This window comes from Trichosurus vulpecula, chromosome 4 (assembly GCF_011100635.1).
Source record: "Trichosurus vulpecula isolate mTriVul1 chromosome 4, mTriVul1.pri, whole genome shotgun sequence".
Taxonomy (NCBI): domain Eukaryota; kingdom Metazoa; phylum Chordata; class Mammalia; order Diprotodontia; family Phalangeridae; genus Trichosurus; species Trichosurus vulpecula.
Window position 1 is genome coordinate 16,053,861 of NC_050576.1, and position 22,979 is coordinate 16,076,839.

General features: G+C 43.4%; 2 protein-coding genes across 3 annotated transcripts in view; one reads left to right on the plus strand and one right to left on the minus strand.

Moving 5' to 3' along the window:
* Positions 1-7,063, plus strand: part of LOC118848828 (integrin subunit beta 3 binding protein) — a 57,692-nt gene extending 50,629 nt beyond the window's left edge. Inside the window, exons 10-11 of the mRNA XM_036757855.1 lie at positions 275-325; positions 6,727-7,063. Coding sequence (XP_036613750.1) covers positions 275-324 — 50 coding nt within the window. The 3' untranslated portion in view covers position 325; positions 6,727-7,063. The remainder of the gene's footprint in view (positions 1-274; positions 326-6,726) is intronic.
* A 2,988-nt stretch (positions 7,064-10,051) lies between these two features.
* The window catches only part of ALG6 (ALG6 alpha-1,3-glucosyltransferase), a 60,385-nt gene continuing 47,457 nt past the window's right edge, over positions 10,052-22,979 (minus strand). For both annotated transcript variants that reach the window (XM_036756899.1, XM_036756900.1), the window contains exons 9-15: positions 22,497-22,632; positions 20,622-20,707; positions 19,517-19,601; positions 17,675-17,745; positions 13,322-13,390; positions 13,003-13,201; positions 10,052-11,929 (exon numbers count right to left, since the gene is read on the minus strand). In XM_036756899.1, coding sequence (XP_036612794.1) covers positions 11,732-11,929; positions 13,003-13,201; positions 13,322-13,390; positions 17,675-17,745; positions 19,517-19,601; positions 20,622-20,707; positions 22,497-22,632 — 844 coding nt within the window. In that variant the 3' untranslated portion in view covers positions 10,052-11,731. The remainder of the gene's footprint in view (positions 11,930-13,002; positions 13,202-13,321; positions 13,391-17,674; positions 17,746-19,516; positions 19,602-20,621; positions 20,708-22,496; positions 22,633-22,979) is intronic.

The following is a 22,979-nucleotide window of genomic DNA, read 5'->3' on the forward strand; positions in this document are numbered from 1 at the left end:
TCCTCCTCCTCTCTCATGGTTCTCTCCTGTTTTTAGCATGTTTGTATATGTAGTTGTTGGCAGGTTCTCTCCCATTTTACTGGGAGCTCCTCTTTAAGGCAGGGATTGTTTTGGCCTTCCTTTGTATCCCCATCACTTAGCACAGTGCTTGGACTTGAGTAGGCACTTAATAAATGCTTATTTATTTTTATTTTAACTTGATTTAATTGGAAATATTTACTTCTAGTTTTTGACAAGTCATTTTTGAATCACTTAAATTTTTTTTTCTCCACAGATATTGGTCGTCCCAACAGCTATGAATTCCTCAAATCCATTATTAACTGAGGTAACATTTTGCTTTAGTGGCTAAATTCTACAAAATTTCCTTGTTTTTGGTTTAAATGGGAAAATTGCTTATATTGCTTATTTTTATTTTGTTAGAAAATAGAAAATGTAGGTATTGTCCTTTAATTGTGTTAGTGCTATTCTGTTGAGGTCAATGTAAGAAATGATGGTAGGCGCAAGTGTCAGGCAGAGACAAAAAGAACATCCTTGAGAAGCACCAACCAGTTTGAAAGATGGCAACTTTCTCATGAATTATTATAAAGGGGTACTGGAGTTGTAACGGAGATCTTAGTTGTGAGCAGCCAGCCCAGTACTGCCAGCTCACAAGTTGGGTGTGACCTCTCAATCCAGTGGGCTGGCAGAAGAAGGCATAAAGGTGTCCTTTAAGGTCTTATCAGAAACATAGCAAGGAGATTAAGCAAAGAATGCCCTCATCTAATGCCTTGTCATACTTGTTAGTGCTAGCTGAGCTCTTAATAGTGATTTACTCGACTTCAGTCATATAATTAAATTGTTTGACTGATGAATAATCTATTTTTTTTCCCTTTAGTTCAGCTCTGAATGGTGCTTTATTCTTATCTAAGGCTACCAGACCATAAAGCCTATATGCTAAGACAGGTGGTATCATCTCTTAGACTGGGATAGTGAAGTTAGGGGCATGTTTAAGTTCTGCCTACCACAGACCCATTCTGGCCTCCCCAGAGGGACAGCGTTACAATACAATCTTGAAGCAAAATTCAACAGTACTCGTTAATGTGGTATTGAAATATCTGCCTCTAAAAAAGAAGATTAATGTCACTTAAAATGTTTGTAAAGTAAATTATAAGCAAATGGAAATTTTCTTAGTAATTTCTGTGACTTCCACGTTGAGCGGGGGTTCTTACCTTTTTTGTGTGTATGTAGCTTGGTGACATGTATGGACCCCTTCTCAGAACACTATCTTTAACTGCATAAAATGCAATCTATGGAATTACAAACAAAACAATTACATCGAAAGAGATATTAAAATGTTTTTTTTAAAAAGTTCATGAGTGCTAGGTTAAGAACCCTCGATGCAGACAAATGTCTATTCTGATGTGTCCAACTTCATTTACTTCAATGCATTGTGAAGGCCCATTAACCAAACCCTAATTCATCTCTCTAGGGGAAAAGGCAAAATTTAGACAAGATCAGATAATGTGGTGTCCTGCCTAATGTATGGTGCCCAGCCAAGCACCACCCATACCTGATCAGGGCCATGCTGGGCAGATGCAAGGGCCCATCATCTCTGTCTTGATCAGTTCCTAATGTGGCCAGAGGAGTGAAGTCAGATAGGTCATCACCAGCCAGCACACTGTTCTAGTCTGAGGCTCAATTCCAAATGGAGGGCTCTTTGTCACCATCTTATCTCCCTGGAGGATTGTATCATGATAGGACAGGGAGAGGGCCTGGGCCTATGACTTCCATGGTATATCAAGTTCCCAGTAAGGAAAGGACCTTGACTAGTGTAGGTCAGATCACTTGCTGCAGAGCTGCCTACAACACTAAGAGGCCAGACCTCTAGACCAGGGTCACAGCAAGGAGTGTTAGAGACAGGACTTGAACCCACATCTCTCCCTTACACCATACTGCATCACTTGTCTTAATGTGCTAGGAAATTAAGTTGGAATCTTCCTTGACAATCCCAGGCCAGGGCTTCCCGGAACCAAGAATTAGGCTGACAGTACCCCTAACGGGGATCATCCAGTACTCATCTGAGGCAGACTGTTCCACTCTTAGCACTGATGACCTGAACACTGTTCCTTACACTGAACCTACATCTGCCTGTGCAGCTTGTCCCTCTGCCACATGGCATCAGACTTGCCCAGTCCCTCTTCTACTTGACAGCCCTTCAGATACTTGGGGACTGATCTCATTTGTCCCGCTTTGTCTTCCCTTCTGCAGGCCAAAGATGGACAGCTCCTTTGGGTGCCCCCTGTGTGACACGTTCCCAGACTCCCTCCCCATCCTGGCCGCTCAGTGTCCACTCTTAACACTTTGCTCCCAGCATGAGCCAGGCAGGGCCTTCTTGAAATATGACCTTCGTTTGTGGCACAACTTTTGTGATGCAGTCCAAGATGGTGTTAACTTTTTGACTGATCTCAGGACCGGTGTCTGCTTGTGCCCCAAATCCTCTTCACACAAACTGTTGTCATGCCATGCTTCCTCCCATTTTTGTCAGCGCTCTGTGGAAGTCTGTGCCAATGGTGTCTATGTGACCTGTTTTTGATAAAAACATGAAACACCCTGGGTTTACCCATACCTACATACCAGGATCCTGAGAGGCCCGCTGGATCCACCATCAGAGGCCTTTGAACACTAAAGAATAAGGGAGAAGTACCTTAGTCAAATGAAAAAGCTTTTATTAGTAATACTATGTGTCAAAGAACACTAGGGATGCAAAGAAAGGCAAACAGAACTTACCATCTAATGGGGGGCAAATACAGGCAAACAAGTGTGTCCAGACAAGCTCTAGCCATGATAAGGGGATGCTAGCATGAAGAGAGAAGTTGGGAGAAGCTTCTGGTGGAAGGTGAGATTTTAACTGGGACTTGAAACCAGGAAGGGCCGACAGGTAGAGATGAGGAAGGAGATCATTCCAGGCACCAGGGGGTTGGCCCTGGAAATGCAGGGCCAGGAGATGGAGTTTCTTGTTGGAGGAATGGTAAAGAGGCCAGTCACTGAGGGAGCCATAGCGGAAGGTAAAATATAAGGTTGGGAAGAGATTTAAAAGCCAAACAGGACTTTATATTTAATCCTGGAGGCAATAGGGAGGCCCTGAAACAGAACTAAAAACTATATTCCAATATGCGACCTCAATTCTGTGACCAAATTCTGTAAAAGTGTGGTTTGTGAATGAATATACAAAGGAATCAGTGATCAGCAAAGTGCAGGATAGCTTCCCTAAACGTTTCTCATGTTAGACTGTTGATTTTTTTTTTCTAAACTTCACCTGCAGGACATTAAACCCATGTGTGATTTTATTTCATGTTTAGAGGAAGTTAGTAAAGAGCAGAGGGTTTAGGAGGAAAGATTAGTCTAGTTTGGATGTCTACAGGGTATCGACTTCATGATGTCTAATTGGCAACTGAAGATGAGAGACTGGAGATTAGGGCTGTATAAGGAGATCAGAGAATCATCAGCATAGAGATGGTTATTGAATCCATGGGAATTGATGACTATAGATGGGGGATAAAAAGGGAGCTCAGGAAGAAGGTCCAGCAAAGGAAACCAAGAACAAGCAGGAAGATATGGAGGAGGAGGACCAGGATAGCGTGGTGTCACAAACTAGAGAGAAGAGAGTTATCAAGAAGAGGATGACTGATAGTGTCAAAGGTTTTGGAGAAGTCAAAGAAAACGAAGAATGAGAAAAGGCTCGGCAATTAAAAGATCACTGGTAACTCTGGAGAAAAGAAGGATGAGGTGAGAAGCTAGACTGTAGAGCGCTAAGGAGATAGTGAAGGAAAAGGCAGCAGAGGTACCTGTGGTAGACAACCTTCTCGAGGTTAGTCACAAAAGAGGAGCAACATGGGGTGGTAGTAGGGATGAAGGGAGCGAATGAACAGCTTTTTTGTTTTTGTTTTTGTTTTTTAAGGATGGGAGCAGCCAATAGACAGAGAAATTGAATCCATCAGGGAAGTGTAAAAAGACACCTTGCAGCAATGAGGGCCCAGCTGCGGTTCTGTAAGAAACTTGTAGTGGATCTAGTTGACCCAGTTTCATGATTTTTTCCAGCTACGCCAGCAGCACATGTATGAGAGGCAGCAGACAGTGCAGGTGATCCAAGGCAGAAGCTTAGCTGGACATGGTCAGTGATAAGGGGGCAAGGACTCAAGATGAAAACAGTATATACTTGAAGTAGTTCACCAAGGAGTAAAGATGGGGAAAGGATGAGAATGGAGCTAGTTTAGGGGCATGGCCTGGGAGAGAACCAAGGGGTTGAAGTATTGGAGGTCACAGTGTGGATTGATAATGGGATGCAAGGCTGAAAGAGAGATAAGAGGCTAAAGATTGGGATCAGATAAAGGAATTTCAGAGTTCATGAAAGTGGAGCATTTGTGAGTGATGGCAGCATCAAGGCTATATGATCATCTTACGTTTGTGGCCAGGGTTGAGTGCAGTAGGACTGTGAGTTTACAGTGTTTGAGGGATTATCAGTATGTATGTGGAAGTGTCCTCCTGTGAGGGAAGAAAGACAGTGAGGCAGGCATTAAACTCATTTTTGAAAGGGGGTGTCCTGAAGGTCAGTACATAACAGCTGCCAGAATTTTGATTGGATGGTCCATATAGATTGAATGAAGCCCAAAGAAAGGTTACTGAGTGAAGGGAAATCCTAACATTCACATTAATTAGTGAACCTATCAACACAATGCATGAAGCCAAAATGGCGGGGATGGTTCTCATTGACAGCAAGTTTCTTGCTATCTGCCCCTTAGCTGGTGGGCTGCTGAAGTGCTTGGATTTGGTGTGTTCTCATGCTCAGTTCTGCCCACACCCTATTTGGTCCTTCCTGGGAGTTCCTGGCTCCACCAGATTGTATGGCCAGTTTTCATGCCAGCCCACTGAGGCATAGGACAGTCTTGCTTCTGCTTCTTTGCAAGGAACCTCTTGGTGCTGAAAGTCCTGTGGACATCATCCAGAGATGGCCAGAGCCAGTAATGTGACACCTTTTGTTCACTGTTGATTTCTATGTGCTTTTCTCCTCTACCGAGGGAGCTTTAAAAAGTGCAACCAAATCAAGGCACAAAGGTAGAGAAGTATATTTTCTCCACTTTTTCTGTGGGGCCAGTCTTTGTCATCACAATTACAGTGATTAATTTTTATTACTTCTATTTAGCTTTTATGTTTCGGTTTTGCTCACTTCAGTTACCTCCCTAATCAAATATAAATTCCCGTATTTGGATTTTAGAGCCCTTCATAACCTGGCCGTTCACTTTTTCCAGTCTCCTCACATCTTACCACCCCCCGTATCCTACAGTACAGTGACACTGGCCTCCTGGCTCTTCCTCAGACAAGACCCTACATTTCTTGATTCCAGGCCACTGATCATCGCCCATGCCTGGGACACTCTCCCTCATCTCCACCTCCTGGCTTTTCCCTCAAGTCTCAGCTAGAATCTCACCTTCTACCAGAAAGCTTTCCCGGTCGTCCTTAATCTTAGTGCCTTCCTTTTGGGACCACCCTCAACTTTTCTTATAGATACCTTGTTTGTCCATAATGGTTGGGACGCTGTCTCCCCCATCAGATTCCTTGAGAGCCCTTCTTTGTATTTTCAGTGCTTAGCACAGGACTGGCACCTAATAGGGGCTTAATAAATGCTGAGTGACTGCTTCACTCTGTATTACTTTATGTAAGTGTACCGAGATTTGTTTGAATTGTTCATATTCATCATTCCTTACGCCAGTTTTTAATGCCATCACCTTCCTGTATCACAGCTTGTTTAACTTGCGTCAATCAGGGAGTCCCTACTTTGTTTCCAATTTTTTGCAACCACAAAAAATGCTGTTATGAGTATTTCAGCATAAATGGACCTCTTCTCTTTGACCTCCTTGGGTCGTACGCCTAGTGGCAAGGCTGCAGACACTTGAGGCTCTCTGTTAGCATAATTTCAAAGTGCTTTCCAGAATGCATTCTCACTCTCTTTGTCCTTGATAGTTTGACATAACTTCAGCATTGTTTTGACTTGCATTTCTCTTATTGGTAATCTGGAGCAGTCTTTCACATGGTTAATAGTTTGCCATCCTTTTGAGAACAGTTTGTTCCTCTCCTTTGACCACATTCCATCGTCCCCTCTTTTTTTCAAGGTCACCTTTTGTAGCGGGCTTTCTAGGCTGCATCCACAAGAAGGCCTCTCACCACCAGGAATCCCTAGTGGGACACACAGTGACTTGGATAAACTGGGGTGACTGCACAGCCATCAGCCAAAGCACCTGCTGGTAGTGTCCATGCTTCCACTCAAGGGGCTCGTTGGGTTGGTGCTTTTAGGTGATGACTCCAGCATTTAAAACTGTCAAAGGTCTTTGCTTCAAGATCCACGTTTGTTCAGTCAACATAAGGTGAAGAGTGCCATGTCAGAAGAAAAATGTTGACTGCTCCTAATTAAGCAAAAGTATTTTATGATTGTGCTCACAGATCTTGCATAGCTGACTCAAACATAAGCAAACAAACAGCTATGGAGTATCTGGCCAGAATTGAATTTTCAAAGGTATGAGAAAAATGTGGAGTTGCAAAACCAATCCTTTAAATACTCTTGCTGGCTTGTAAATGCTATTTTTAATATCTGGAAATGGGCACCTGATCATTTCTTAGCTCAAGTGTGGTATGCATATGTTAATTTAGAACCTAACGCCTGATGACTTAATCATCATCTTTTATGTCCCACAGGCATTAGGAAGAAATGCATTCAGTATGAACACCAAATTCGACATCTGTTTGGTCATATTTAAAGGGACAGAAGAAATGTTTGTAAACCAATCTGCCTGGCAAATACCAGTTCAGGATGGCTCACGAAACTAGGCAGGTGCACATCGAGATAAAATTTCTTGCATCTAATTTAAACTTTACCACACTCACCGGGAGATAATCTCAATGTAAATAATACATTTCTTCATGACTCTTTTATGAAAGCTTGTATGTAAAAGACTCCTGATTGATTATTCTGTAGCACAGTTTTTTATACTTTAAGTACATATGGAGGTTTAATAAAGCACATAATGGTATATTTGATGGAATTCTATTTTTTTCCAGTTTTAGAAAAGCACTAAATTTCACAAATTAAATCTGATTCCCAGATTAAGAGACAGATAACATCAAACTCATGTGTGTTCCTTGAGGGGGCCAGAGGGGATCACCAAATTTCCAATTTTATGTATCAAAAACCATCCTCCTTTTTTTTTTTTTTTACTTAACTCACATGTTATTGTCAATTAGAGGTGCCAGTTATGTTTTCTGTTTTTCTTAAATTTTTGTATATGTATATATACATATAAATGTCTGTTTGAGGAAGGGAATAAGCACTTGTGCCTACTATGGGCCAGGTGCTAAGTGATTTACTATTGTTATCTCATTAGAAATAGTACATGTAACACGTAAAATTTACACAAATTTAAATATACATGGATAGTTATTTGAAGATCTCAGGGTTTCAGTGAACTACAAGCTCAGTATGAATTAGCAATGTGCTGTGACCCCCCCCAAAACAAACCAAGGCAATCTTGGACTGCACCAAGACACGGCCTTCAGGAGGTAATGATCTTCCCACTCCTTCCTGCTCAGACCCTATCTGTAGCATTGTTTGCCATTCTGGAAACTACGCAGTTGAAGGAGATTGATAAACTGGAGTGACCAGAAAAAGGCCTTGAATCCATGGCACATAAGACTGGTTGAGAGCTGTGGTTTTAGCCGGGGAAGGTTGGGGGCGGGGGGGGGGGGGGGGGGGGGGGGGGGGGGGGTCAATCACAGCTTTGTTTAAATGTCTGAGGGCCTGTAGTGTGAAAGCAGGGGCTAGAGGCCCAGGAGGCAGGGGATGGAAGGTAGCAGTGGGCAAAGCTTCATGTCAGGACAGATTTCCTAATAATGATAGGTCCCCAAGTGGAATGGGCAGCGGCTGGAAGGACCATTTGGCCTGACCTTTCTGGGAAAAAGCACCAGGATCATTTGCTAGATTGGGCACAAACACAAAGTATGACATGATTTCCAGTAAAGCATGTGTGATGTGAACTGCATGAACAGGAGAGTTTTATCATTTAGCAACACTGGCCACTGTTTAGGCCTAACATTTCACTCTCATGCCTCTGCTCCAGGCTGTGCCTGAGGCCTGAAATGCATTCTCTTCCCCTCTCTCTGCCAGTTAAACGGCCCAAGCCCAATCCATTTCCATGAAAAAAATCAATGCTAGGCTCTCCAATTTCCCACTGACGTTTTCTCAGCCTTGATCAATCTCTAGGATTCTGAGTTACTGATTTCAGTGGGTGTCTTAACCTTTACTAGACTGTAAGTGCCTTCAGGGCAGGCACTGTCTACTGAATTCTAGGATTCCCCTGGTGCCTGACAGTGCTCTAGACACAGGAGATGTCTGGTAAAAGCATGCTGTATTTGTTATAAAGCACTGTCAGAGATCCAAGCCAGTATGAGAAATACGTGAAAATGCCTAAAACAAATTTGCCATGAAGTCCATTAATACAACAAAAAATAATAAAATACCTCTTAAAAAGGGAGGACAATTAGCCCACTAGAGCCACCGTACAAAGCTCACAAGCAAACGAGGCAGCCCCTCACCTTGGGGAGCTTACATTCTAACGTAGGAATGCAGTGCCTAAAGGGGAAGTGGCGAGACAATTGAACAAGAAATGTAGAAAAGTCAGTCAAGCTGCAAATGATGTTCATGAAAAGGTGGTCCAGGCCGGGGACTCAGCTCAAGCGACAAGAACCCACCATAGGCACCTCATGGTTTTTCTCCTAATTTTAGGCAGTTTCCCAAATTTTAGGACCGCCATAATATATTAAATGGGTATGGCCTTGAGTGGAAGTTTCTGCATGAGGACCAAGTTCAGCCTCTCAGGCCCCAACACACAAGGCAGCTTGCAAAGAACAGGAAACAAGGGGTTAAATGACCTTGCCTCAAGCTATGTAAGCACGTGCTTGCTGCTATTCAGCCAGTCACTGCGTGTCTGACCTCCAGGCATCCGAAGCTTTGGCTTCTGAACAGCTGGGTGGCCAGCCGTGTATGGTTCCTCAGTCTGGCCCAGCACAGATCCGGTGGCTCTCACTTTATCACCCCTGGAGGCCACATGAAGGACAAAAGCAAAAAGATCCACACACAAAACTCGTTTTCCATATGGGGAAGGAACATGCGGTCCTCGTCTCCAAATGACTCTAAAAGAGACCAACTGGATTTGAAACTATCGTGCTCCACTCAGTTGTCAGAGCCACCCCCCATCTATCTCCCACCATGCTCCCATCAAACAGGGCCTTTGCAGCCACCTCTGAGTTGTGCTTTGTCATTTGGACAGAATGCACCATCCGGCTTTTCCCCTTGACCTCAAGTACCAGGACTCACATACACGGCTTATATCTGACACAAGTATGCACCCTGCCTTGTTTTAAGGAGCACACAACAAACTTTGCTAGAGGTGAAGAAAATGGCATTTCTCATAAATGGCCCCTCCCTAGACCATTAAATGACAGAGCAAACATTCATTTGTTATACCTTACACCCAGGAAAGAAAGGCATCTCTTCTGCAGTTCACATTACTATGAGACCAAAGTCTCTGGTACTAGTAATTCCTTAGGAACTTTGACCCGGTGACCCATTCTGTGGAATCATATCAGGGATACCGTCTTCTCCCTAGATACTTTGGGTACAGTACTTCAGTAAAGTTTTTCAGATAGGATTCAAGGTAAACATGCCTCAAATCTATTCCACAGGAACTACTTAAAAGGAGAAATTTTAGTATTTTTAGTCACGAAGCTTGTGTGTTTGATAGTGGCCTTCTGTCTTTCCACCTCCCTTGTATTGAGCCCAGTGCCTGACAAAGAGCTTAGTAACTGTGTCAATACATGTAAAGTGTAATTCATGGAGAACCAAAATGCCCTCAACTTCTTTGACCTGAAAAATCCAGAAGGTTAAGGGAAAACTGCTTTCAACCTGAATTATTCAGATCATTGCATCAATTTTTCAGTCCTCATAGGTAAAAACCTTCATGTTTACTGTTCTAGATGGTGTTAAAGAATTCATAGCAGACATGCAGAAAACTTTGTGGGAGGCTTCTGCCTTCTGATTTACTCATCCAGGTAATAATGGAGCTTTGTTAAGTATTTTTCTATTCCAATCTATATTAAAGCAGTTACAAATAAAACTTGAAATTTCTTAAACTTGTATCATTGTCTCATGAATCTCGTTCCAATCCCTCTCATGCATTTAATACAATCACGGTGCTAAAAGCCCTCCCCTTAAGGCTGTCCCAGCCAGCCCTGCTGTTGACATGCGGCCACAGTGATTACGGATGGTGGCTGCGGATGGGCACAGGGATCCTGCTGATGCGGCAAGGATTCAAGGCTGCTCATCTGTGCTGACTCGCCCTCACAGTCTTTGTGCACGTTCGCTCTGAGAAAGAAACACTTCATGATTTCTGACCTGCCCACACTGAGGCTTCACACCCGCAAGCTGGCCACTCTCCAGAGCCACCCTTGAAACTGCCACCAGGGTGACATGTAAGCACTTTACTAACACGTTTTCATTTCTAGATCACTAAGAATCCATTTTTAAAAACATATTGCCAATGACATGATTTGCTTTATTTTTTATCACAGAAAACTAGGGCAGAGGCTAAGACATGGAGAAGATACAACCTTCACACCGAGATTCCTTGAGAGGAATGGGCTTTGGCAAGTGGAGCCTCATTCTACCTTATTAAGGGGTTGTGTTAACATTAAGTCTGATACTGAGGCCCAGTTATTGCTGGAGTGGCTTTGGCAGGCTTCATTGTGTCACATGAGAAAAGGATCCAGAGGCATGAAATGCTGTGGATGACCACTTAAATAAACTGCATAACCCCAGAAGGCAGGGAGACCATGTAGAAGAGGCAAGGACTGTGGAGCCTGGGTTTAAATTGGGAAGAATTCATTTATAGTTAAGTCTTTCAGCTTTGTAAAATAAATATGTGCCTATTACACAGATGTCTAAATGAAAGAATGTACTTAGGAACTGTCAAATTTCAACCAATTTTGTATTGTCTAAATTTTTTTTTAAAAAATCACTCAATGTTTGATTTTCCAAGATTGTTTAAAAACTGCTCTAGCTTGATGAACCCAGCTGAATTTGTGGGAAAGTCCCTATATGCTCTTTTGGATAGCCACAACTCCTAAAGCAAGTCTTCATTTGAATTTCAGTATCCTACGAGTGTCCTCTTGAAACAGAGGAGGCCACATTATCCCATCAAACTCCAGGGTATGTGCAGCCAACCCCAAAGCACAACAATCTAGGAAACACATCCCTTAAGGAGTCATCAGGAAGCACACATTCCGCTTTCTCACAATCAATATTTATGAAATCCTACCTTGCCACAGCTAAGGCATAACTGGAAAGAAGAATGTCAATTGTACTTTGGTCCCTATGTGAGGGGCTTGGAGCCCAAGCTTGTGACTGCACTGGGATAAGGAACTCTAGTTGTGGAAACTCCATACCTGCGATGTGCCCGAGTCACTTGGCCAAAGTCTATGAAGGAGACAGCTTCCTGATTTCAGCCCTTGCCCACCCTGCCACGCTGCCTCTCTGCTCTAAGATACACAATTCTCAACAGAATTTCGCTTTTGGACAGCACAAGTTAATGACACATCACCAACAGTCACATTTTAAAAATTATCTGGCTCTGCTGCTTTTTGAGGACGATTAGTTGATTTTCTTCTGGCTTCTTCCATTTCTGTGATCCCACAGAATTATAATATTAAAGTATATCAAGAAAAGGAGAAAATGCAAACAGGAAACAAGACACACGAGCACAGGAAAAAGGTCAGGCAGCTTGTGTGGAGGCTCCACAGTGATGCTCAGGAGGGTCAGAAGGCTCATTGTCATCATGGAGACTAGAAACTGTAATGAGAAGAAAAGGTCTGAGCAGAGGGACTGTGGAGAGACAAATGGAGCAGTGACATCATTGCTTAGGCATCTGTCCTTTAGGTGAAGGTGTCCATGATCACCTTAGCCCCAAGAGACCTTTCTCGTTTACTATGAAGGCACCAGAGGCAGTAGAAAGTTCTCTGGAACCATCATGAGCTCTGACTTTGCCCTTGGCCAAGGGCAGGTCTAATATGCCTCGGTTCCTTCATTTGTCTAGTGGGGATAATAGAATTTGCACCACCTCCCTCCCAAGATCACAGTGAGGACAGCACTTTTGCAGAACTTAGAGTATGATTTAAATGGGTGCTGTTATCATGGCTCATCATGTGGGCCCATTTTTTCATCTCCCTTATTAGACGGTGAATTAGCTGAGGGCAGGTCCTATTACTCATCTTTGTGTGCTCCCTCCCCCTGCACCAGAATGACACTTAATAAACAGTGGGTGCTCTAGAGATTGCTGTCAAATGAATTTTGGGGAGAAATAAAAGGAAGTAAGAATTAATTCTGGTCTAGAAAAAAATATTCTCAAACTTTCTGAAGCAAAACCTATACGGACATGGTCTTGTCTCTTTTGGTCAGATGACTTACGTGATGCCAATATTTTTTACATTATGCAAGTAATGCCCTTATTTTAAACCATGACCTGCAATAAGGAAATATTTTAAAAAGCATCTATCAGAAGGCTTATTCGCATAGCATTTCTGTACTTAGAGCCAAGGAGCCTCACGCCCTCCCTAACCTACTGCTTTCCTGATTCTTCATCAATGACGCAGGGAAAACCACAGTTGCACAATATGACTAACATCCCATGTGGCTTCCCCCAACATGCTTGGTCCCTAGACACCCTGCTAACAGTCCCTGGGGACCCGGGACAGATGCAGAGCCAACACTGGTCAGCAGGTAAGCAGCTTCTTCTTGACTTCCAAGCCTCTATCCTTGGGCGCGGGGAACACCTTGGGTCACTGAATGATGATCAGGAAAGCACTGCTGCCTCTACAGAGACAGATGGACAATACGGGACAATTCTTGACAGTGATGTGACTTACCCATGTTTTTAGCATTTTAGCAGGAACCTTGAAACCAGGGATGTGCCTCTGAACACACATGGAAAAGGACTTTAATTGCAGTTCTTCTTCAGAAACGTTTTCAAATATCGAAAAGGAAGCTGCACAGGCCACGGAAAAGCCTAGTGTGGTCCCAACGGAGGCCAGCGCGAGCTGGTCCTTCAGAAGCAGAGGAAGCATGCTGGGGAGGAAAACAAGCCAGACACAGCCACGTGAAACTCAACGGGTGAGCCTTGGGGGATGCAAAGAAAGGTCAAATGCCTAAGAAGGAAAGATTGTGGCAAAGGCCCGTCTGACTCACCTAAACGTTGACACAAGTAAAAACCATACTGACATAAATGGAACTTCATTTAGAATTAAGCAGACTGGTCTAAAAGGAGAAAGAAAAATATATTAATACACTGAACACATAGTACTGTAATGTTGACTTTTGCTTTTAAGCCAGAATGTAAAACTCTTGTGCCTGCCTGACTTTTTCTTTTTTTTTAATTTTATTTAATTTGATATATTTAGTTTTCAGCATTGATTTTCACAAGAGTTTGAATTATGAATTTTCTCCCCATTTCTACCCTCCCACCCACTCCAAGATGGCGTATATTCTGGTTGTCCTGTTCCCCAGTCAGCCCTCCCTTCTGTCACCCCACTCCCCTCCCATCCCCCTTTCTCTTCTTCTCTTGTAGAGCAAGATAAATTTCTATGCCCCACTGCCTGTGTATCTTATTTCCTAGTTGCATGCAAAAACTTTTTTTTTGTTTTTGAATATCTGTTTTTAAAACTTTGAGTTCCAAATTCTCTCCCCTCTTCTTACCCTGCCCACCCTCCCTAAGAAAGCAAGCAATTCAACATAGGCCACATGCATATCATCATGCAAAACCTTTCCACAATACTCATGTTGTGAAAGATTAACTATGTTTTGCTCCTTCCTAACCTATCCCCCTTTATCGAACTTTCTCCCTTGACCCTGTCCCTTTTCGAAAGTGTTTGTTTTTGATTACCTCCTCCCCATGTCTGCCCTCCCTTCTATCATCTCCCCTTTTTTATCTTCTTCCTCCTTCTTTTCTGTGGGGTAAGATACCCAACTGAGTGTGTATGGTATTCCCTCCTCAGGTCAAATCCAACGAGAGCAAGATTTACTCATTCCTCCTCATCTGCCCCCTCTTCCCTTCCTACACAACCGCTTTTTCTTGCCACTTTTATGCGAGATAATTTACCCCATTCTATTTCTCCCTTTCTCCCTCAATATATTCCTCTCTTATCCCTTAATTTGATTTTATTTTTTTAGATATCATCCCTTCATATTCAACTCACCCTGTGCTCTGTCTATATATAAATATATATACACACATATATATGCATATTCCTTTCAGCTACTATGATACTGAGGTCTCATGAATCATACACATCATCTTTCCATGTAGAAATGTAAACAAAACAGTTCAACTTTAGTAAGTCCCTTGCAATTTCTTTTTCTTGTTTACCTTTTCATGTTTCTCTTGATTCTTGTGTTTGAAAGTCAAATTTTCTATTCAGCTCTGGTCTTTTCACTGAGAAAGCTTGAAATTCCTCTATTTTATTGAAAGTCCATATTTTGCCTTGGAGCATGATACTCAGTTTTGCTGGGTAGGTGATCCTTGGTTTTAATCCTAGCTCCATTGACCTCCAGAATATCGTATTCCAAGCCCTTCGATCCCTTAACGTATAAGCTGCTAGATCCTGTGTTATCCTGATTGTTTTTCCACACTACTCAAATTGTTTCTTTCTGGCTGCTTGCAGTATTTTCTCCTTGACCTGGGAGCTCTGGAATTTGGCGACAATATTCCTAGTTTTCTTTTTGGGATCTTTTTGAGGAGGTGATCTGTGGATTCTTTCAATTTCTAGTTTACCCTCTAGCTCTAGAATATCAGGGCAGTTCTCCTTGATAATTTCTTGAAAGATGATGTCTAGGCTCTTTTTTTGATCATGGCTTTCAGGTAGTCCAATAATAGTACTTTCAGGTAGTCCAATAGATCTCTCCTGGATCTATTTTCCAGGTCAGTGGTTTTTCCAATGAGATATTTCACATTGTCTTCTACTTTTTCATTCCTTTGGTTCTGTTTTAGAATATCTTGATTTCTCATAAAGTCACTAGCTTCCACTTGCTCCAATCTCATTTTTAAGGTAGTATTTTCTTCAGTGGTCTTTTGGACCTCCTTGTCCATTTGGGTAATTTTGCCTTTCAAGGCATTCTTCTCCTCATTGGCTTTTTGGAATTCTTTTGCCATTTGAGTTAGTCTATTTTTTAAAGTGTTTTCTTCAATATTTTTTTCAGTATTTTTTTGGATCTCCTTTAGCAAGTCATTGACTTGTTTTTCACAGTTTTCTCGCATCCTTCTCATTTCTCTTCCCAATTTTTCCTCTACTTCTCTAACTTGCTTTTCCAAATCCTTTTTGAGCTCTTCCATGGCCTGAGACTAGTTCATGTTTTTCTTGGAGGCTTTTGTTGTAGGCTCTTTGACTTTGTTGACTTCTTCTGGCTGTATGTTTTGGTCTTCTTTGTCACCAAAGAAAGATTCCAAAGTCTGCGACTGAATCTGAGTGCGTTTTCACTGCCTGGCCATGTTCCCAGCCAACTTACTTTACCTTTGGGTTTTTCGTTGGGGTATGACTGCCTGTAGAGTTAAGAGTACTTTGTTCCAAGCTTGAGGGGATGCGCCGTTGATTTCAGAGCTATTTCTATACAGCCAGCTCTGCCACACCAGCACTCCTCCTTCCCCAAGAACTGCCAACCCGGACCTGATGCAAATCTTAAGCAGGCTCTGCACTCCTGCTCTGATCTGCCACTTAATTCCTCCCACCAGGTGGGCCTGGGGCCAGAAGCAACTGCAGCTGTAGTTCTGTAGCTGCCCCACCTCTGCTGCCCCAGGGTGGCTGAACCGCAACTCTTTTCAGTCTGTCCCCCGCAGCTTTTGCCACTAACCTTCTCTGTTGTCTTTGGTGTTTGTGGGCTGAGAAGTCTGGTAACTGCCACAGCTCACTGATTCAGGGCGCTAGGGCCTGTTCTGCCCGGCTCCTGGTCTGGTTCATCCTGCCATTGCCCGCGCTGGGCTCCACTCCCAGCTCTGTGAGTGATAGACCTTATCCAGCGACCATCCAGGCTGTCCTGGGCTGGGTCCCTGCTTCCCTCTGCTATTTTGTGGGTTCTGCAGTTCTAGAATTTATTCAGAGCCATTTTATATAGGTTTTTGGTGGGACCTGGTGGGGAGCTCACGCAAGTCCCTGCTTTGCAGCCCCCATCTTGGCTCCGCCCACCGACTGACTTTTTCTTACTGAGATGAGAGATGGAACCTTGTGTATGGAGCTAACATGCCACTGTTCCTTTTCTCTAACAATCCAAAGTAAGGAAGGTTCCAACTCCGCAGAAATTGCCTGGGTTTCCTCCTGGGGTGGAGGCAGCTCTTCATTACATAGAAAATATCATCTATTCCCCACCCCACCCCCCACCATGGATGCCCCCAAGGGGCTTGTGCCTGCTGTGTGCTCAGTGACCTCATCAGAGTAGGGTGATGAGCCTGGCAAACATGAAACTGTCCCGTGCCCCTCAGAGGATCCAAGGCTTCTCCTGGACAAAGCCAGCCTTGGCCAGCTTCTCATTTTTCCTCTAGATGTGTCATCTTGACTCTGTGTGTGTTCTTCCCATTCCCCCATCAATGCCATCAAAGATGACAAGCTCCTAATTTAACTGTGCATGGGACCTCGCCCAGGGCCACCTGGAAGGACATGTCTAACAAGAACTTTTTCGTTCTTGTGGCAGTGATGCTGCTCTACCTAAGCAAGATAACTTCCTCCCCTCCCCAGGGCAGCCGAGAGTCAGGTGTGAAGGGCTGTCAAGTAGGGTGGGGGGTGCTAAATATCTTAAAGCCCACTGGCTGGAGTGGGCAGCACACTTTTAAGTTTCACCTGCATTGTTCACTTTTTCTCCATCACTTTCTTGCATCTACACAAGCAACACTACCATGAGCCAAGCCCTGACTGGGAGCTTGCTGATTTCCAAGGTGTCAATGCTCTCTTGTGAGCCAGTACCTTCCCCCACCTAAAAAAACATGAGAATGGGAGGAAGGGAGAAAGGAAAACTGCCGGATTTTTAACTCAAACGTTCACATTATTATCCACAAGTTAACGAGCCTTTTCTTTCACCCTCCCTCATCTACTGGATTTCAGCAGTTGTGGCTTCCCTGTTCTGGAAATATTTAAACTGAATTCACAGGACTGTCACTTCAAGTGAAAACAGGACTCATGTGCCCTGGGCACAGTCACCGGCAGCCTGGATGTGCTCCTGAGGACAACATGGCTCCTTCTGAAGTCAGCTGGAAATTCAGTGTCCAGAGAAAGACAGAAATACAGGAAAGGGAGGGATCAAAATGAAGTCGTGTGGGTGGCTAAGGTCCCTTCTGGCTCTGAATCTAGAACCCTAGGAGCCCTTTAAGAGATTAAGTAGCCTTGTTAATTGCTCATTCCATCCTACAAACATCTATCAAGTCCAGATTGACTCTACAGGACCCAAATGCATCTGTGTGTTTTATTTACTGTATTTATAATGCACGCTAGTGTGCAAATTACGGTATATATTTCTATCTATAAAGCATGTATTTATTACATGTGGCAAGATTTTACTTACAATGAGACCAAAAGGATGGATTTTTCATGGACTTGGAAGGAGAATAAGAAGAATGACAAAGCACAGCTAACCTTTAGAGGAGAAAAAAAAGGAAAATGGGCATAAAATCAATACACACAAAATGTACATAGTGATTTAAGTACGACTCCTTCGCTAAGACGCGCATAACACTATTGGAATCAAAGTCGTTTAGATCAATTCTAGTGTCTGCACTAAATACTTATATGCAACACTGTTATTAAGAAGCTACAGCACATAACGACTTTAAGAAGAAGCAAAACCTCTGAGCTCTTGGGAAGAAACAAGTGTACCTTCATCTTCCATTTACAGTGTGGAGATTTCAGAATGAAAAGTATGAAGAAGTGAGAACATCACAATGATACTGCAACTCCTCAAATCTATCTTAATTCTAAAATGTGCTGGAAATTGAAGAAGGTTTTAAATTCATAATTTGGTTTTTCAAGTTTAAGAAAACAAATGGATTTTGGAGAGATCATTTTCAGCATATAAATTTTCATTCTCAAAAATTACCTGCACTAGGAGTCCCCCATAGAGACGGTGAGCTTAAAAAAACTTTCTGGATCATATGTACTCAAACTAGTGAATAAAATTCCACTTAAAAATAATAAATATGTCAATGATTAAGTGAGAATTTTTAAGCTGTGAAGTAAGCTAGCAATAAAAAGACCAAGATTCACTGCGGAAACATAAACACTAGCAGAATAAAGGGTATCACTCTTACATGTCAATCACAATGAAGACAGACACGAGGACGAGGACGGAATGATTGCTGGAGGGGATGAGTACAAAGGGTACAACCGAAGAGGGTTTGGAGCGTTCAGCAGGGGAGGCTGAGGGTTCACAACACAGTCTCAATTACGGGTTGGAAAAGAGGAGGGCAGAGATAAGTGCTTCTAAGAGCCTCGATGGGCAGCTAAGTGGCACAGTGGATGGAGGGCCGGCCTGGAGTCAGGAAGGCCTGAGATCGAATCTGGCCTTAGACACTTACTAGCTGTGTGACCCTGGGCAAGTCACCTCACCCTGCTTGCCTCAGTTTCCTCATCTGTAAAATGAGCTGGAGAGGGAAATGGCAAACTGCTCCGGTATCTTGGCTAAGAAAACCGCAAATGGGGTCATGACAAGTTCTACATAACTAAAGATGACTAAACAGATAAGGTTTATACCACAGCCAACACTCCTATAATAATGTTTGCTGCCATATCTTTATCCAATACCCTATTTGCAAAAGACAGACTTACTACATTCACCACATTATATTACATTCAATTATTACATTTGAGTATATCGTTCATTCCATTAACTTTGCAAGTAGTTTCAAAACGTTCCACTATTCCTAAAGCCACCACCTGTCAGACCCACACTCCCCAAAAGCTCCCTGGTTCTAGGAACAGCCTGCCATTTGTAAAGACTACTCAAAATATCCCCCACCAAATAAATCCCCAGGAAAATCGAACCCCAAAATAATGGTATGGGAAGGCTGCACAGCCACACAACAAAAAAGCACAACAAATGGGGGGTGGGGGATGGGGGGCAGAGGCGCCTCAATTGGGATTCGCAGCTTCTAACATTGCAGTTCCCATCGGGCTCCACTAGGCCACACTGTTTCCATAAAATATATTCTCTTTCTCTTCAAGGAGAAAAGCTACTAAAGACAATGAAGACCCAGCGAGCAGGACCCAAGGTTCTCCAAACTGGCCCAAAGAGACCTCAGGCTGCACAGAACAAAGTGTGTTCTGCCCTTTTACTCCATGAGCCAGTCCAGAGCACTTGAGGGTGTGAGAAAGAGAACAATCTCTTATTGTGAAGGAGTGTAAAACTCACCAGAGTATATCTAAAGCCTCTGAGACTGGGCTGAAGGGTTAGCTTTATACACGCAGGAAGCAGGCTCAGGAACGTCAACGCAAAGCTAAAAGAGTCGAAAGGGTTTGTTGGAGCAGATTCCTCTTCTCCCCACATGGCGCCCCACCTCCCATCCCCCAGCCTTGGCCCTGGCCTGAACGCACCCTCTAGCCTCCTCTCTGGGGCCCTCTCAGTTCAGCATCGCTGTTCCTATCTTTATTCTGCATATACATGTTTATGTAGGCATTAAACCCTAACCCCCCAACTGTACCTATCTCTGCTCGTATCCCCAATACGAGCACAGCACCCAAAAAACCCAACATGAAATTTTAAATTAGAAACATTCTATTTTTCAGCTTAAGAAATTTAAATTATGGACAGATGAGTATGTAAATTATGGACCTAACAACAAACAAACAACAAGGCACCGCGGGGAACAGGGGAAAAGAATGCTGGGCCTGGAATCAGGAAGGTCGGAGTTCAAATCCGGGCTCAGACACTTCCTGGATGCGAGACCTTGGAAAAATCACTTCCTCTCTGTCTGCAACAGTTTCCTTAACTGTAAGATGGGAATAGTGTCAGCGCCCGCCTCGAAGGGCTGCTGCGCGGCGCCTGGCACAGAGAAGGTGCCAGAGAGATGGCTGCTCCTTACGGCTGTGGCTGCTGGTTTCGTGCTCATTGTCAGATCTGCCCATCCCCTTGCTAATCCACCCTCCCAACCTACAGCAGGTCACAAGTAGTAAGTTAGAAGGGGGAAGGCCTCGTCTCCTTGAGTGGCACAAAGGCAGTAAGAAATCTTGGCCAGCAGCAAGGGAAGGGGGCAGAATGGAAGTGTGCGGGTCATTCAGGACAGGAAGGAGGGAGCTCTGAGCGCCGAGGAGGCCTCCCACCAGGCCGTACATTCACTCTGAGCCCAAGACACTGTTGAGAGCCCAAATAGGGCTCTTTTTTTTTTTTTAAGGCAAACAGTCTGTTTCAAAAATGCTGTCATCCAAATGGCTGACACACAACGCTGAAAAATCCGTCATTCCCCGATGACGACCCCAGGACACTTACGAACACTGAGCATTACTGCAAGAGCTCCTACCTGAACATCAGCTGCGTGTGAGGCAAAAGGAGGTCCTTGATCTTCAGAAGGACGTTGAGGCTGCACCAAAAATTGGCTACTTTGTCCTTGAAAGAGAATTGCTCATTTTAGATTTCCTTATGTTTAAGAGAAATTTGTAGAAATAAATAAAGCCAGGAGGGAAGTAGGGAGGGAGAAACATTTAGAACTCAAAATCTTATAAAAGTGAAGGGTAAAAATTGTCTTAACATGTAATTAGGAAAAAATAAACACTATTTAAAAAAATAAAAGGAAAAAAAAGAAGAAAGCCCATCTTTCCACATATTCTATCCTAAGGTAAGGGAGAAAGGACAACTTCGTCCAGACTTCTAAGGTACAGTTTGTAAAGAAAGTTTAGGAAAGAATGTGCCTAAAATAGCCAAGGATTCCTCACACTGCCTGCCTCCCCAGGCAGTCAATATCACCCCAAATTTTAAAATATAGTACTTCAAATCATTTCCTTTGGAAATGTTCTGAAAAGGCTACCTTTCCCAACATGCTGTTATACACCTGAATCTACTGAAAATAACTAAACCCTCTGCTCGCAACGACAGAGTTAACCACTAATAAATCAAGAAGTTTAAAGCCATTCGCAGTTGTGCTAGGATCACTTTCCAAATTAAATCTGTAACCCAGCTCTCTTGCTGCTGAAACCCAGCCTCTCCACAGCTGCTTCAATCACAGCTGTGAAGGCCTAACATCAAGAAAGTGACTGGCCCAACAAGCGAGCCGTGCCCTACCACCATCCCTCGCAGCCACAGAGGAGATGGTCTTCCTGCTGACCGAGGATTAGAAGGGGCAGGGGAGCCTGGCAGCACCCACCAACAAACACTTAAGATGCCGGTGAAAAATGTTCTAACCATCAGCATTTGTTCCCATTTCTGAAATGGAAGCTGAGTCAGAGAACGTGGGAGAGGCCCACAATCCTCCACTCATTGGCCTCTGCTCACAAAGTTCATCTGATTTATTCAAATGAACACCCAAGGAAATAACTTCCTGCTGAACATAAAACACATCTGAGTCAACTACAGGTAAAAATAACATACAGACACATGTCCATACAAACTCCCACCTTCCTGGCTTCCTTTAAAATACTCGTTAGATCTATGTAAAAATTATTTTAAAATATAATCAGACTATTTTTATTTCTCTAAAAAGTCTAAACGTACAACTTCAGTCTTTAGATGGCATCCCTTTCAAACGTCTTTTTTCTGCAACAAAAGGTGACAGATTTTCAGGGTCAGTGCTCTGAAGGACACGACGTCTCAGGCCTCTGACTAGCGCTTGTTAAGAGACAGACTCTGAAAGCGCTGGCTGGGTTCACTTCAGTGCAAAGCTTTTAAATTGGGGCACATTTTTTTGGTACAACCTAATTACTTAGGTTACCTTACAACTATTTACATAACACTACCTCAAAGACGACTGATAAAATTGGAATTAAAGGTCCAAGTTTTCAGTAAAAATTAGTGCCAACAAAAGTGTCCGCTGATTGTTTCTAAGGTTTTCTGAGTGATTTCCTTAGACTGAAGAAGAATGCCAAGCTCTCTCCCGAGGAGCTGCTAACTTTATAGCTGCATCTTCTAACACCATCATTTACTATGGAATGCATTTCAGTGGAAAAATGTGGGCTTGAAATATGGATCTGATGATGGCATCAATATTAGCTTCTCATATACTGTCCTAGAAGATGCCAGCTGAGCTCAGGGTTAAATCCTGGATTAAGTAACTGGCAAAGAGGGAGGGCAGGAGGGGCCCAGCTCGAGTTACCACCCCTTGTGTGTCTTCCACATGAAACCCCTAAAGGTCATGGGGGAGGCTTCTCAAGGGAAGGGCCAGGAGGAAAGTCAGTGAACACGCCTCAAAGAGTCCCCGGGCAACTGGGAAGAGTCTTCTTATCACTTGCACGGTCTGTTCCACTTTTGTAAAAAAGGGCAGCCAGCAAAGAGCAAAGGCAGCGACCACTGTCGTGATGAGTTCAACGAGCAGCAACAATCTGGAGCAGAGACAAGCAGGATGGAAAACGGTGGTCAAATCTAGAAATCACCCTCCTACTCACTCCCCATTCTACTTCACGTCCAAAGTCAAGGGATAAAATGTAAATGGCAGAGGAATGCTGCGTCAGTGGGAAACTGGCCAGGGAGGGAGAGAAGGGTTCTGGGAGGGGTAACCCCCATCTAAATCCGAAGCAGAACATTTCCCATGGGATGAAAGTGCAATTTCCTCAAGCCCAAAGACAAAGGGCACGTCCACCCCTGGCTAACATTCACCTCTAATTGCAGCAGGAAGGATAACAGCACGACCAATTTAAAATCAATTTATCAAATAGATTCGAGTAACAGG